An 11,253-nucleotide genomic window follows, 5' to 3' on the forward strand; every position below is an offset into this window, starting at 1 on the left:
ATACTTTTCTAATTCATCAACTTCCTTCTTTAAATAAACTTGATTATCAACTCAGCCTGCTTTCAAATGAGCCAAATATATTAAGCATAATTGTACTTTGAAATTAAAACCTGTAAATATAGTGATAAATTCCATTATAAAATATTGTGCCATTTCATAGTACTGCTTAAACAGCCCCAACAGGATACAGACACATCTATGTGTAATTTTTCTAGCATCTCCTGTGATAGAGCTCAGTAGAAAGGTATTGTGCTCTAAATTTTAGTGGACTTTTTGCATTCACTTTTCACAACAAAAAGAAATGTTTTAAAATTGTGCATATTTAAACTGTCTCTTTTCACTTGAAACACATCTGCTACTTCTGTTAAAAATAGGAAGTATGGACAGTCTCTCGATGGAGTTGATCACAGACGGCATTTGAAACCAGTAAAAACAGACATGCTGGATAAAACACCTGTGGACTACACAGGACTCTTTGCAAGGGAATGTTTTTCTCAAGGGAATTAAAACCTGCTCCCCTACATAAAACACCCTACATAAAACCAGAAAAAAACCTCAGATCTAAGATACAGCTTGGAATACTAGACAGAGCCCCATGCCTTTCCATGTTACCATTCCAACTCAGTATTTCAGGGCACAAATGAACTTGTACTTACGCAGGCAAATACTCTTTATCTTATGACTTTATTAGCATGACATACAAAAACAAAATTGGAAGCAGAAGGCACACAAGACTTCCCCTCCCAAATCTGTGATACTGAAATCACAACACAACATCCTGGACTCTGCCAGAACCACACTGGATTATTCAAAAGCAATCAGTTTTAGGTTTCTCTTGTCCCTTCAACTTGAAGAAGCAAATAGGGACTGACTGAAAATGACTTTCCCTATGGTACACATTGACAACAAGTTATCAGGCTGGCAAAAGACCATGAAGGAAAAAGCAACCTGGCAAATATCTTAAATTCAATACACACAAACCTACTCACTGCGAGTGGTTTGAGGGTTTCCTCAGGAGAAATGGGGTTGTAAAGGCATTGAACAGAATCTGAATTCACCACACCCATCAAAGTGCTGGTGCAGGGAAGGAATTGGAGCCACGAACATATCTTCATGTAAAAGAAAACAGTAACACTACTGATCTCTTGAGAAACAATTCCAAGTCAGAGTAACTTGAGTGGTGGTAATATGACGTTTGCTCAGATTTGGCTGAAGTACTGTCAGCACAGAACAATAATGAATTCAAAAAGCTACACAGTATCTGAAGTTTTGGATACCACTCTCCCCTGCCACACACATTAGCAATCAAGTATTTCTTGATTTCTTGATTCAACCATTACAGCCTTCATTTACTCTGATGATAATGCACACTAGATGCTTTTAAATATATATATATATATATATATATATATATATATATATATATACATACATAGATGTGAGTTTGCATTTTACCTTTTTCAAACAAAATATATACACTCACATTCCATTAAACATGAAAAATACTTAAAAAAATAATTCAATAATGCCATTAGTACTTCTTGAAGATTACACATCAAAGATCTTTGAAATATTCAGTGCAACTCAGGAGTGCACTCAGAGCCGACTTCAGCACAAACCTGTGAGCACAGAACCACAGGGCATAAAAGCTCAATTATTTAAGAGGGCTGCAATCCACGTTGCAGTCTGACATCTGTAAACTACTCCCTTTCTAACAGGTTACATTATCAACTGCCATTTATGTTTTATTGTACAGTAACATTTATTCCTCTGAAGGTGCACACACATAGCATCCACTGTGTTTTCTAAATAACAGTTTGAAATAAAATGTTCAAAATGCTCTAATGATTTAAGAGCCTACATTCTGCTTACAGAACTAACGTAAGCATTTACTGACAAAAAAAAGTAATGAAAATTCAGTGAGACATAGGAGGCTGTGAAAACACTGTACTTCAGTAGTGGTTTGTACTCTGACCACTTGTACATCTAGAAGGAAATGGTCTGATCTGAGAAATAAATATGCACACAGATAAATAAACAAAGAGGTTGAACAGGCAGAAATCCTTCTTTTGTAAAAGAGAAATCTCTGAAACATAAACTGTTATACCTTCAAGGGCATGTTATGTAGAATTTTATTATATTGAAAAATTACAGTAAACATCTCCCTTATTTTTACATTAATTACAGAAAGGTGTTCTCACATTTCCCCTCAAAGGTGTTCTCACATTTCCCCTCATACTGAATTTTAAAATTCTCATAAATTCAATGGATGGAGTACCTTCACATTATAACAGATCTTGCATTTGGTTGCAACAATATAAGCAAAGAGCTTACTTCCCAATTCCAGCTAGGGAAAACAGTCCTTACATGATGCAAAACTTATTGTTTCATTCCAGAGTCCAGTCCTGAAACAGAACTGTGTTTTCCTACAGGTATAAAAATATCAAAAAAGTCACCACATAAACCTCTGTACTTCATCACTATTTTCCCATCGGAATGTTCTGTTTAGAAAAAGATAAAAAGTTACAGCATTTACTAAAATATAAAAAGCCAGCTCCAGAAGTTGTCTATATAGAGACAAAAATGGAGTATTGAGCCTATATATTAAAAATGGCAAAATAAAATAACGAAATTCTAGCAATTTTTGAGGAACTGTGACTGCTAATAAACATACAAAGTACATTAAGATCCAGAATATCGATTTTGATTTTAGTGTATCAGCAAAACTCCAGCCAGCAAATATATAGAATGGAACCAACAGGTACTTTACAAGCTCGTGTCTTTGGAATACTTTTCTCCAGACATAAAAGGTATAATGTCTGTTATCTGCTAGTAAATACTTATGGACATAGGTAAATTTCCAGACCAGGAATAAAGAGACAACAGTCATTAGGCTATACTGCACAGGATGCTTTCGCAATGACAAAAGGAATTTCCTGATTTTAGTAGGGGTAAATAAATGAGGGAATGAAAAAAAAACAGTAAAGGACAGAAAATAGAACAGCTGAGGAAAGTGCAAACAGGCCTCATGACTACTTCTATCACCAACAACTATTCCACCATTGATGAAGACAAAAACAAAGAAGAGAGAAACTAGTATGATGTATGGCCAAGTTAAAGCAGTAAGTGTAACTAAGTTTTTAGGTGACAAGAGATATTCAACAAGAAACTGCAGTATTCTGGTCAAATCTGAAAATGATCCTTTCCTGGAAGAAATTTTTTCATCTTTCTTTTTCTGCAATTCAGTCTTCCAGGCTTCATTTAGCTTCTCTGCAACAACATTTCCAGCACAAAAAACTGTCCACACAATATTTGTCTGACGAAACATGAAGCCACAAAATCCAAGGAGAGCAGAAGTTTTATGATTACCATAAAGGCACATTAAATAGGAAAAGAGAGTAAAAAATACTGATCCTGGATCCGTATAATAAAGGAATGTAAAAAAATAAAGGGTGGGAAATGTTGCAAGAGTTAATGCAGACAAGATTCTCTGGAAACCAGACACAGCCTAAAGAAGAAGCAGAAAAATATGGTTAGACAATGTCCAATAAAATAGTGCATTGAAAGAAAACTAGTATAATTCTTGAGAATTCCATTAACACAATATAACATCTCCTATGGTCTTTGTTTCCATTATTGCACAAATGCTACATTTTTCTTAAGCTCCTGCTATGTTAATACAGTTACACAATGTTAAAATCCAAGTGAAAAGCACAGAACATTACTGCAGTTGTGCTAAAAATATGGCAAAGAAAATACACCAACTTCTTTCATATGTCAGACGTGCACATATTTGTGGTATTAAAATCATGGTAGGAGCATAATTGCTCCCATACCTTGAAGAAGCAGGCTGCACTAATGGGCAGAATAAAATCAGTGGTTTATGCCCCTGCAATCTCTTAATGAGATTATGTTTATCTGTGAGACAGCATCAGTCTGTGGCTCTACTATCATCTCTTTTGAACCCAGTTCACAGAGAGGCAAACTCCAAGTTTCCAATCTTTGATGCTGCTTTCATTGTTTATAATCATTATAATTAATGAGTCAGAAATTCTAAAAAAGGTAGGAGACCATGTCATTAAAAACTCTTCCCAATTATTCCATTCACTACATGACAACACTACAAATCACAACATTAAAAAATGTTGCATGATGTTTCTGAATGATGTAGTGTGGGGTGAAACAGCCACTCATCACCTTCGAAGAAAGAGGAACTGAGAAAACACTGAGGTCAAAGAAATGTTGAAGTGTCACTAAATGTTTAGCCTACTGTCATGAAACTTTTTCTTTCATTTATATTTCCACTTCCAAGTATAAAACTAAAAGTGGAAAAAATTTCCTTAATCTAATTCTGTACAGTGCTACCATGTGCTTAAAAATGAAAAGATTCCTCCAAAATAAACTTTCTTCATAGTAAAGGAAGCCTTCAGTTATCAGGGAACAGGAAAAAAAATGTTGTAAGGTTAAAAGTCAAACTAACTAACTTTATTAATGTGAAGGATTTTAAATAGACCATTAGTCACTAAAACAATTTATTTACCAGAGTGGTGGATGCTCCAGAATTTCAAACATACAGCATTCTTGTATCCAAGCTGAACTGTTATGGTCTGGATGTGTGGACAGCTAGACAGGTAAAAACTGGCTGGGTGGTGAACGCCACCCAAAGGACAGTATGAACCCAAGTACCACAAGGATCTATACTGGGACCTGTTCTGCTTAATGGCTTTATCAAAGACAAGAAAGCAGCAAAGGTACACCAAGTCTGTAGCTGACACTGTATGGGCAGGACCAGGCAATTTGCTCAAGAGCACAGGCATCATCCAGAGTGACCCACACACGCTGGAGGAATGCAGTAACAAAAATATGATGAAATTCAACGAGGACAAATCCAAATGCCTGGAGCCGAGAAAGAAGAAATCCCCATAAATGACACAGGCTGCTCACAGAGTAGCTGAGGAGCTTCTGTACAAGTTTTGTGAGGACTCTTAAGCAATTCCAACCAGATGAGCACTCAGACTTTTGGACAGTAAGTCTGCATATGTACTTTTATTTCAGTGGGACTTCTATTTATGTGCAAGGTGAATTTTTAGAGGACTGCACCTTGTGTGAGAAAAAATATATTAAAAAAAAATTAGAACGTGTCTTCTTGGCCAAACTGGTGGTGGTACTCACAGTTCTATTAAGTTGAGAACATCTCACATGTGTAGTGAACATACACTAAGCCATCAAAGTTGCTCGTACGAGTGCAGAAAATTATTTTACTTTATTTACTTTATTTGCTTTAACCATACCTTATTCTTCTGATGGATCTTGAACAGAAGCAAATACAGCAAATAGAAGTTCCCAGCACTGAAGAGGAGGTTGATAAACCTGAGCATTCCCACAGAGCACACCACGCTTCCCGTCCAGCCGAGGAGCCACGCCGCGGGCTTCACCACTCCCACGGAGAGCAGGTACAGGCCGGGCAGCGTGGTGATCATGGGGTCCCACTGCAAAGCGACACACACAGCGTTACGGAGCCGCTGCCGACACAGGGCCCCGAGCCGCGCCACGGCCACACCGCCCCGCCCGCAGGCTCAGACGGCTCCTGGCACTGCTGCCCTGAGGGTTCCGAACTCTGAGCGCGCTGCCCGGCGCGCTGCTGCTGCTGCACCCGGAACGGAGCCCGCCACCCTCGGCCCCGAGCGGCTGCTGGACCTGCAGGAAGCGGCCGTGGCAATAGGCCTGCGCCTGCGGGACGTGGAACACCTCGTCCATGTAGGGCCCGCGCTGTCGGCGGCTGACGGCCGCGAAGAGCAGGCACGACAGCAGGAAGGCGCCGCTCATGGTGCCCGAGAAGCCGTAGGCCTCGGCCCGCTCCATGCCGGCTCCGCGCCGGCCGCGCTGGGGCCGCCCTTCCGGGGAGGGGCGAGCGGCGGCCGGCGGGACGGGCCCTGGGGCCGCGGCTGCTGCGGGGTCGGGAAGCCCGGGGATTCCTGTGGAAAGCGCGGCGATTCCTGTGGGAAGCCCCCAGTCTGAGTGGCCCCGTGTTGTTAGCGCCGTGTTTTCCACGGGACTTGCGGCGCCTCCGTGCCGCCGATCCCCTGGGGCCGCCGGGCGCTGCCGGGATGGAGCGAACGCACCGGCTGGAGCTGTTCCCTGACCGCAGCGTCACGCTGCTCCTCTTCCAGCACGTGAAAAATGCCGCTGCTCTGCGGAAAAAAGCCATGGAAGGATCCATTGACGGAGCACTGATAAACCCTGCGATGGTGAGCGCCCTGTCGGGGGGGAACTGCTCGTGGCAGCGCAGGGAGGCTGACCCGGGCTCCCAGTCGCTGTCACACGAGTTCCTTTGCGCGTCCTCCAGCCTCTGTGCAAGTGCCCTCCTTTGATTTCATTATTGTGTCCTACAGCAGAAGGCTTCTTCTGTGTAAAACAGAGCCTGGGTGAGATTGGCCAAACACGTTGTTTTGATTAATTCCACTTCGTGCTTGGTGGACTTTAAACCTGCTTCACGTCTAAACGCTAGTGCTAATTAATTCATGCTGTCAAAAATCTACTGTTTGGTGCCTTTGTTATCATTTAACCCATAAATAGTTTCAGAAACTTTTTTTTGGTTAGAATTAGGCTATCGAAATGAAGCAGTCTGGACTTTTTTTTCAGATTTCAAAACAGTAAGTTAATTCTGTATAACTCTTTCTGTGGTGTTTTACAGATTGTAGATCCTTTTCAGATTCTTGTGGCAGCCAACAAAGCAGTGCATCTACAGAAGATAGGTAAAATGAAGACCAGAACACTCTATGCAGAAATTATTTTCAGCCTTTCACCAAGCAACAATGTAAGATTTATTGAACAAATTTCTTTATTTGCGAGAAAAGCTTGCTAAGATCCATACAGCCAAATTAAGTACATGTATTCCTTTAATATTGTACCTGGCTACTAGTAGAAGTTTTTAATTGTTGTTTTAAATAACACTAATGTGCTGTTATGGTTTGTAGCTTTGGAACGGAATTTGTCAGAATTATGTTAATCTTAAAATGTCTATCAGTTTATACTCTTGGTGTATCTGACACAGTAACTGAAAAGGTTCATTATATGCAGTGAAAAAGTGACTCATAATATTTTTTTAATCTTTTTTCAGATTTCAGATGCATTTAAAAAGTTTGGCGTTTCGGACAGCGACACGGCAGTACTCATTGTGCTGGTCGTGGAAGGAGACAAGACTGTCAATCTGGCAGATATAGCATCTCAGGTGGAAGGTCAGCAGGTTTCCCTAGATGAACTCCCCCAGCTAACAGACACTGCCAAAGTTAAAAAGGTGAGTAGCCAAAAAAGAAGACTGATGTGGAGAAAAGGGACAGTTTATTTAGTTGTCTGATAAGATATCAACAGACATAATTAACTTAGGATCTGTACTTTTTTAGCACAACTGAAAACTTGCTTTAAGTGGACCTTTATTATTTCTTAGAATTTTTTAGTTGAAACAAATTTTAGTTGTCACACAAACATCACTAAGTTTTAAGTCTTCTAATTATTAATGTTGTCAGGGATTCAAACATAAAAATAAATCCCTAATTGCTGCCTACCATCCAAGCACTTTTGATTCTTGTTTTTCAGGCAAATACTCATTTAATTAAAAATTTCAGTCCTGAGCAGTTCCATAAGCTTAAGTACATAGATAGTCCCAGTAGGGGTGGTTAAAATAAAAACAGGTTAATTAGCTGTTAGGAGCTGTCTTGGGGTATATATGCTCTTAACAGATTACTAAATGCTAAACAGCTATTTTGAAGCTTATATCTCCTACATGATAAAATTCAAGTAACTTTAAATCTTTATCATGTCTTCACAGTACTGATAGGAGACATATGAATAGAACTGGACAAATGATGGAATTTAACATGTGGAGCTAAAAGTGCTGCTTATTCATTTCATAGCTTTCCTTGTTCTTGTAATTTCAGAATTTTCTTCAGTCCAAATTTTGTCTTGCAGTCACAAGAAAATAGGAATTTCCAATGTAAAAGTGGGGGAGAGGGGAATAATCTTTTCTTGTGTACATATTTTTAGAAGGTATGTCATCAGTTTTTTTTCTTCCTTTTACATCTTTCCTGTTTTTGTTGTCTTTTTTTCTGCAGATGTACAAAGTTACTCCACAGGAAGAAAAAATCGGCACCTTATTGGACAGCGTTGTTTGCAGAATGTCAACAAAAGATGTTTTGTGAAAATGTGGAAATAAATTTCAGAGGAAGTGAAGTAGTACTGAGTAGTTTGATGACATCTGAGCTTTAACACAAGCTTTAAGATTGGACACAAGGGTAACCTGAGCTGTGTTCTAAGCACAGAGAACATGCCAAGTAGAATTTGCCATTGGCATTTCGGTTCTTTTCCTTGACAAGGGAGAATTGGCAGTACTTTAAGCTGAACTTAAACAAAAGGCTTGGAAATCTGTACTTTTGTCAAATGTTTTGGTAGACCCAGAGAGGGTTTAAACATTGTAAATCATTTTTATTATCATGCTCTGATTTGTTTTGGTTTGGCAACCAGATGGATGATATCCTTTTAACAATACTATTGCCAGAAAAGGCATCTTTACAGCCCAAGTATTTTTGATGGGCTAGGAAGGACATTTTCCATAAACAATCAGCAGCATCTCCCTCTTTGTGCCACTGGGATAGAGTTGCTGCCCACCCTTTGAGGTCAGGAAGGGGCAGAGGTGCTGTGCCAGCCAGTGGCAGTGTGGAGCAGGGACATCAGAGCTTTGTACAAGGAAGAATAAAGTCTGTGGATAATGCTGTGGTGGTGTTAGCACCTAACAGTCTGATGTCATCCATTGCTGGCTTTAAAGGCTAGGGAGTGGTGCTTTTACTTCTTAACACTGATTCATGCATGGTGATACTGAACGCACAGAGCCTGGTTACAGGTGCAGAATTCACAGAAGAATTTGCACCATAGGTTGTATCCAGTTAAATTGTCAATAGAGCATACATAGCATTCTGAAAGGACGTGAAACTTGTCTTGGGTTTTTGAACCACTGCTAGCAAAGGCCATGAAAGAGAACTAGGAGGACTATTGATTTCCAGTAGTCACCAGGTGCAACAGCTGTGAATGTGTATCATATAATCACATGTATGCGTCCTGTTTAAGTAAAACTACTGTCTTAAGTGGGTAGAAATCCATAGTGCTTGTTATTTTTATGCTGTATTGTTTTTATAGGATGTGCATAAAACTACAGCTGTCTGCTTTTTTTTTTTACCCTGATGTTTTCTGAGGTACTATGATTAGTGCACTTAAAAGATCTTTGGAAGAGAATGCCTCATACTCTTACACATACATTTTGAAGGAGAGGTAAATCTTAGAGTTGAAATGTTGTCCTGTACAGTAAACAGACCAGTGAACTGACATATAGACCTGTTTTTGTCTTTCTGTGTTTAATACAGAAATGTACAGCTTCAGTTTTGTATTTTGATTTCAGTTAAGTCTTCCCTTAGTTAAAACAGAGTAGTACAAATACCATCCAGACCATTTCTTACCAACCAGACCGATAGCAAATTTAGGTGTGAAGTACTAAGGAAATTACAAGATTTATCAAAGGATTAGGGACAAATGGCTGTGCTGACTTTTTGCTTTAAAGATGGCTTTACAGAATGCATCATCTTCTCTAAAGGGAAATGTGAGGCAGTAGTAAAAAATGGAGCTTGGAAGGACTTGAGTCTTTAAAAACAAAAGTGTGTCACATCAGCATGTGAAAATGACCATGGAAAATAGACTTGTTTTCCAGTTCTGACAGTTGGTACATGGAATATATCAGAAGATTTACTGGCTGAACTACAATGTTTTTGTTAGTTCAAAATAACAGCAGACAGGCTTACTTAAACCACTGCCTTTTTTGAACACATGTAAAACATCTATCTGGCCTGCTTAATGCAGGAGAAATAGTAATAAAATGATCGTTGCATAAAAGTTTTGACACACAAGTTCCAAACCTGGGCTCTTAGTTTCTACTTTTCCATCTACTTCATTGGTGTAGAGACATTAAATAGCTTGTTACTGTTGACATAAGCTAAATTGTGATTTAGTGTGAGACCCGAATGAGGTGTTTTCATGAGTGGATTTACAGGAAATTATTTTGGGAGCTGAAGTCTCCAAAGTGTCATTCAGTCAGGCAGATGATTTGGGTCTGTTTGCATTGAAGACTGTGCTGTGCAAGACCAGAGATTTTCCCTAGATGTGGTTGCATTATCCAAGTTAAATGAGTTATTTAGAAAAACTGATAATAAAAGTAGATTTTGTTCACCCTGCAAAGATACAGTTGTCTTTCTGAACACATTAAAAATTATTTAGTTTAGATCTCTAATGTTACTGTTAAATCAACCAAGGCTGTTTTCCAAGAAAGCAAAAATTTAAGAAAAAACACGTTTTTCAAAACATTTAATGTTCTGCAGCAGTCTCTTCTAACTTTGATACTTCATCTGCTCTCTGACAAAGTGAAAGAGGAAACTGAAGGTATTTTCAATACCTTGTTTGGACCTCCAGTGCTTCAGAGGCAGGGTTATGCCTGCAGAATTTATAAATTGAACAACTAAATGCTACATCATGCTGTGTGGTCAATTGTTCTAGGTTTTTTTTTTCCCTTGGTGGGGTGCATTTGAGATTTTGTGTTTGACTTCCAGCACACTGAAGCCATTGCCTGTCCCACAGCCATAATCACTGGGGGTTTTTGTGCTGCTGTCAGAATGTGTAGGTCCCTCTCCCATCTTGTGTACTTCAAATGTATATTGAAAAGGGAGGGCCCATCGTTTTGTGTTCACTTGTAATGTTCACGCTACATGTTTTATATGTGGGTCCCTATGTTCTGTGACAATTATTTAATGTGCTAATCATCTGTTTTCTTAAGTATTCCTTTGTGTGCTGTTCTCTAGGGAGCATCATCAAAGCACTGCTCCCATGTTAAAGCATGCTGAGGTGGTGTCTGCCCGGTGGGGTAAGGCTGGCAGAATGCAGTGTCAATGGAGGAGCTCCAATTACAGCCACCTCAACGCCTATTGAGAGCTGACACCGGTGTCTCTGGTGCTACCCTGACCTTTGGTAACACTCCTGGAGCTCTTCTCAGAGACATTTCAGTTTATATACCCCTCCTGATCATGGATGGATACCAAAATGGGGTACACAATACTTGTAAGAATTGTGTTGTCCGCAAGTACTACCTAATTACAAATGTGTACCTATGAGTCTCTAAGATGTCTACATATCTTGCAGGGTGATGTTTGTTTTGTTTTT

The 11,253-nt window shown here is 39.5% G+C and overlaps 2 protein-coding genes across 2 annotated transcripts; one reads left to right on the forward strand and one right to left on the reverse strand.

The window, feature by feature from the left end:
* Positions 1–665: 665 nt before the first annotated feature.
* On the reverse strand, positions 666–5,930 carry ALG10 (ALG10 alpha-1,2-glucosyltransferase). The gene is made up of 3 exons (XM_023918642.2): positions 5,698–5,930; positions 5,292–5,489; positions 666–3,508 (listed from the first exon to the last, which is right to left on the reverse strand). The coding sequence occupies exons 1-3, from the start codon at positions 5,860–5,862 to the stop codon at positions 2,453–2,455; spliced, it is 1,419 nt and encodes a 472-aa protein (XP_023774410.1). The 5' UTR covers positions 5,863–5,930; the 3' UTR covers positions 666–2,452.
* On the forward strand, positions 5,579–10,278 carry TPRKB (TP53RK binding protein). The gene is made up of 4 exons (XM_023918644.2): positions 5,579–6,248; positions 6,695–6,817; positions 7,121–7,297; positions 8,112–10,278. Exons 1-4 carry the CDS (start codon positions 6,108–6,110, stop codon positions 8,196–8,198), a joined length of 528 nt encoding a protein of 175 aa, XP_023774412.1. The 5' UTR covers positions 5,579–6,107; the 3' UTR covers positions 8,199–10,278.
* Positions 10,279–11,253: the final 975 nt, after the last annotated feature.

Source organism: Cyanistes caeruleus, chromosome 4 (genome assembly GCF_971803275.1).
Source record: "Cyanistes caeruleus chromosome 4, bCyaCae1.hap1.1, whole genome shotgun sequence".
Lineage (NCBI taxonomy): Eukaryota > Metazoa > Chordata > Aves > Passeriformes > Paridae > Cyanistes > Cyanistes caeruleus.

Bases quoted from the DNA above. Each gene is read 5' to 3' on its own strand.
- ALG10 (XM_023918642.2), bottom strand. From the start codon at position 5,862: ATGGAGCGGGCCGAGGCCTACGGCTTCTCGGGCACCATGAGCGGCGCC. The intron at 5,490-5,697 runs GTCCAGCAGCCG...GTCGCTTTGCAG, and splicing joins GCCACGGCCGCTTCCTGCAG to TGGGACCCCATGATCACCAC. The intron at 3,509-5,291 runs GTATGGTTAAAG...CTTCTTCTTTAG, and splicing joins AGATCCATCAGAAGAATAAG to GCTGTGTCTGGTTTCCAGAG.
- TPRKB (XM_023918644.2), top strand. From the start codon at position 6,108: ATGGAGCGAACGCACCGGCTGGAGCTGTTCCCTGACCGCAGCGTCACG. The intron at 6,818-7,120 runs GTAAGATTTATT...ATCTTTTTTCAG, and splicing joins GCCTTTCACCAAGCAACAAT to ATTTCAGATGCATTTAAAAA. The intron at 7,298-8,111 runs GTGAGTAGCCAA...TTTTTTCTGCAG, and splicing joins ACACTGCCAAAGTTAAAAAG to ATGTACAAAGTTACTCCACA.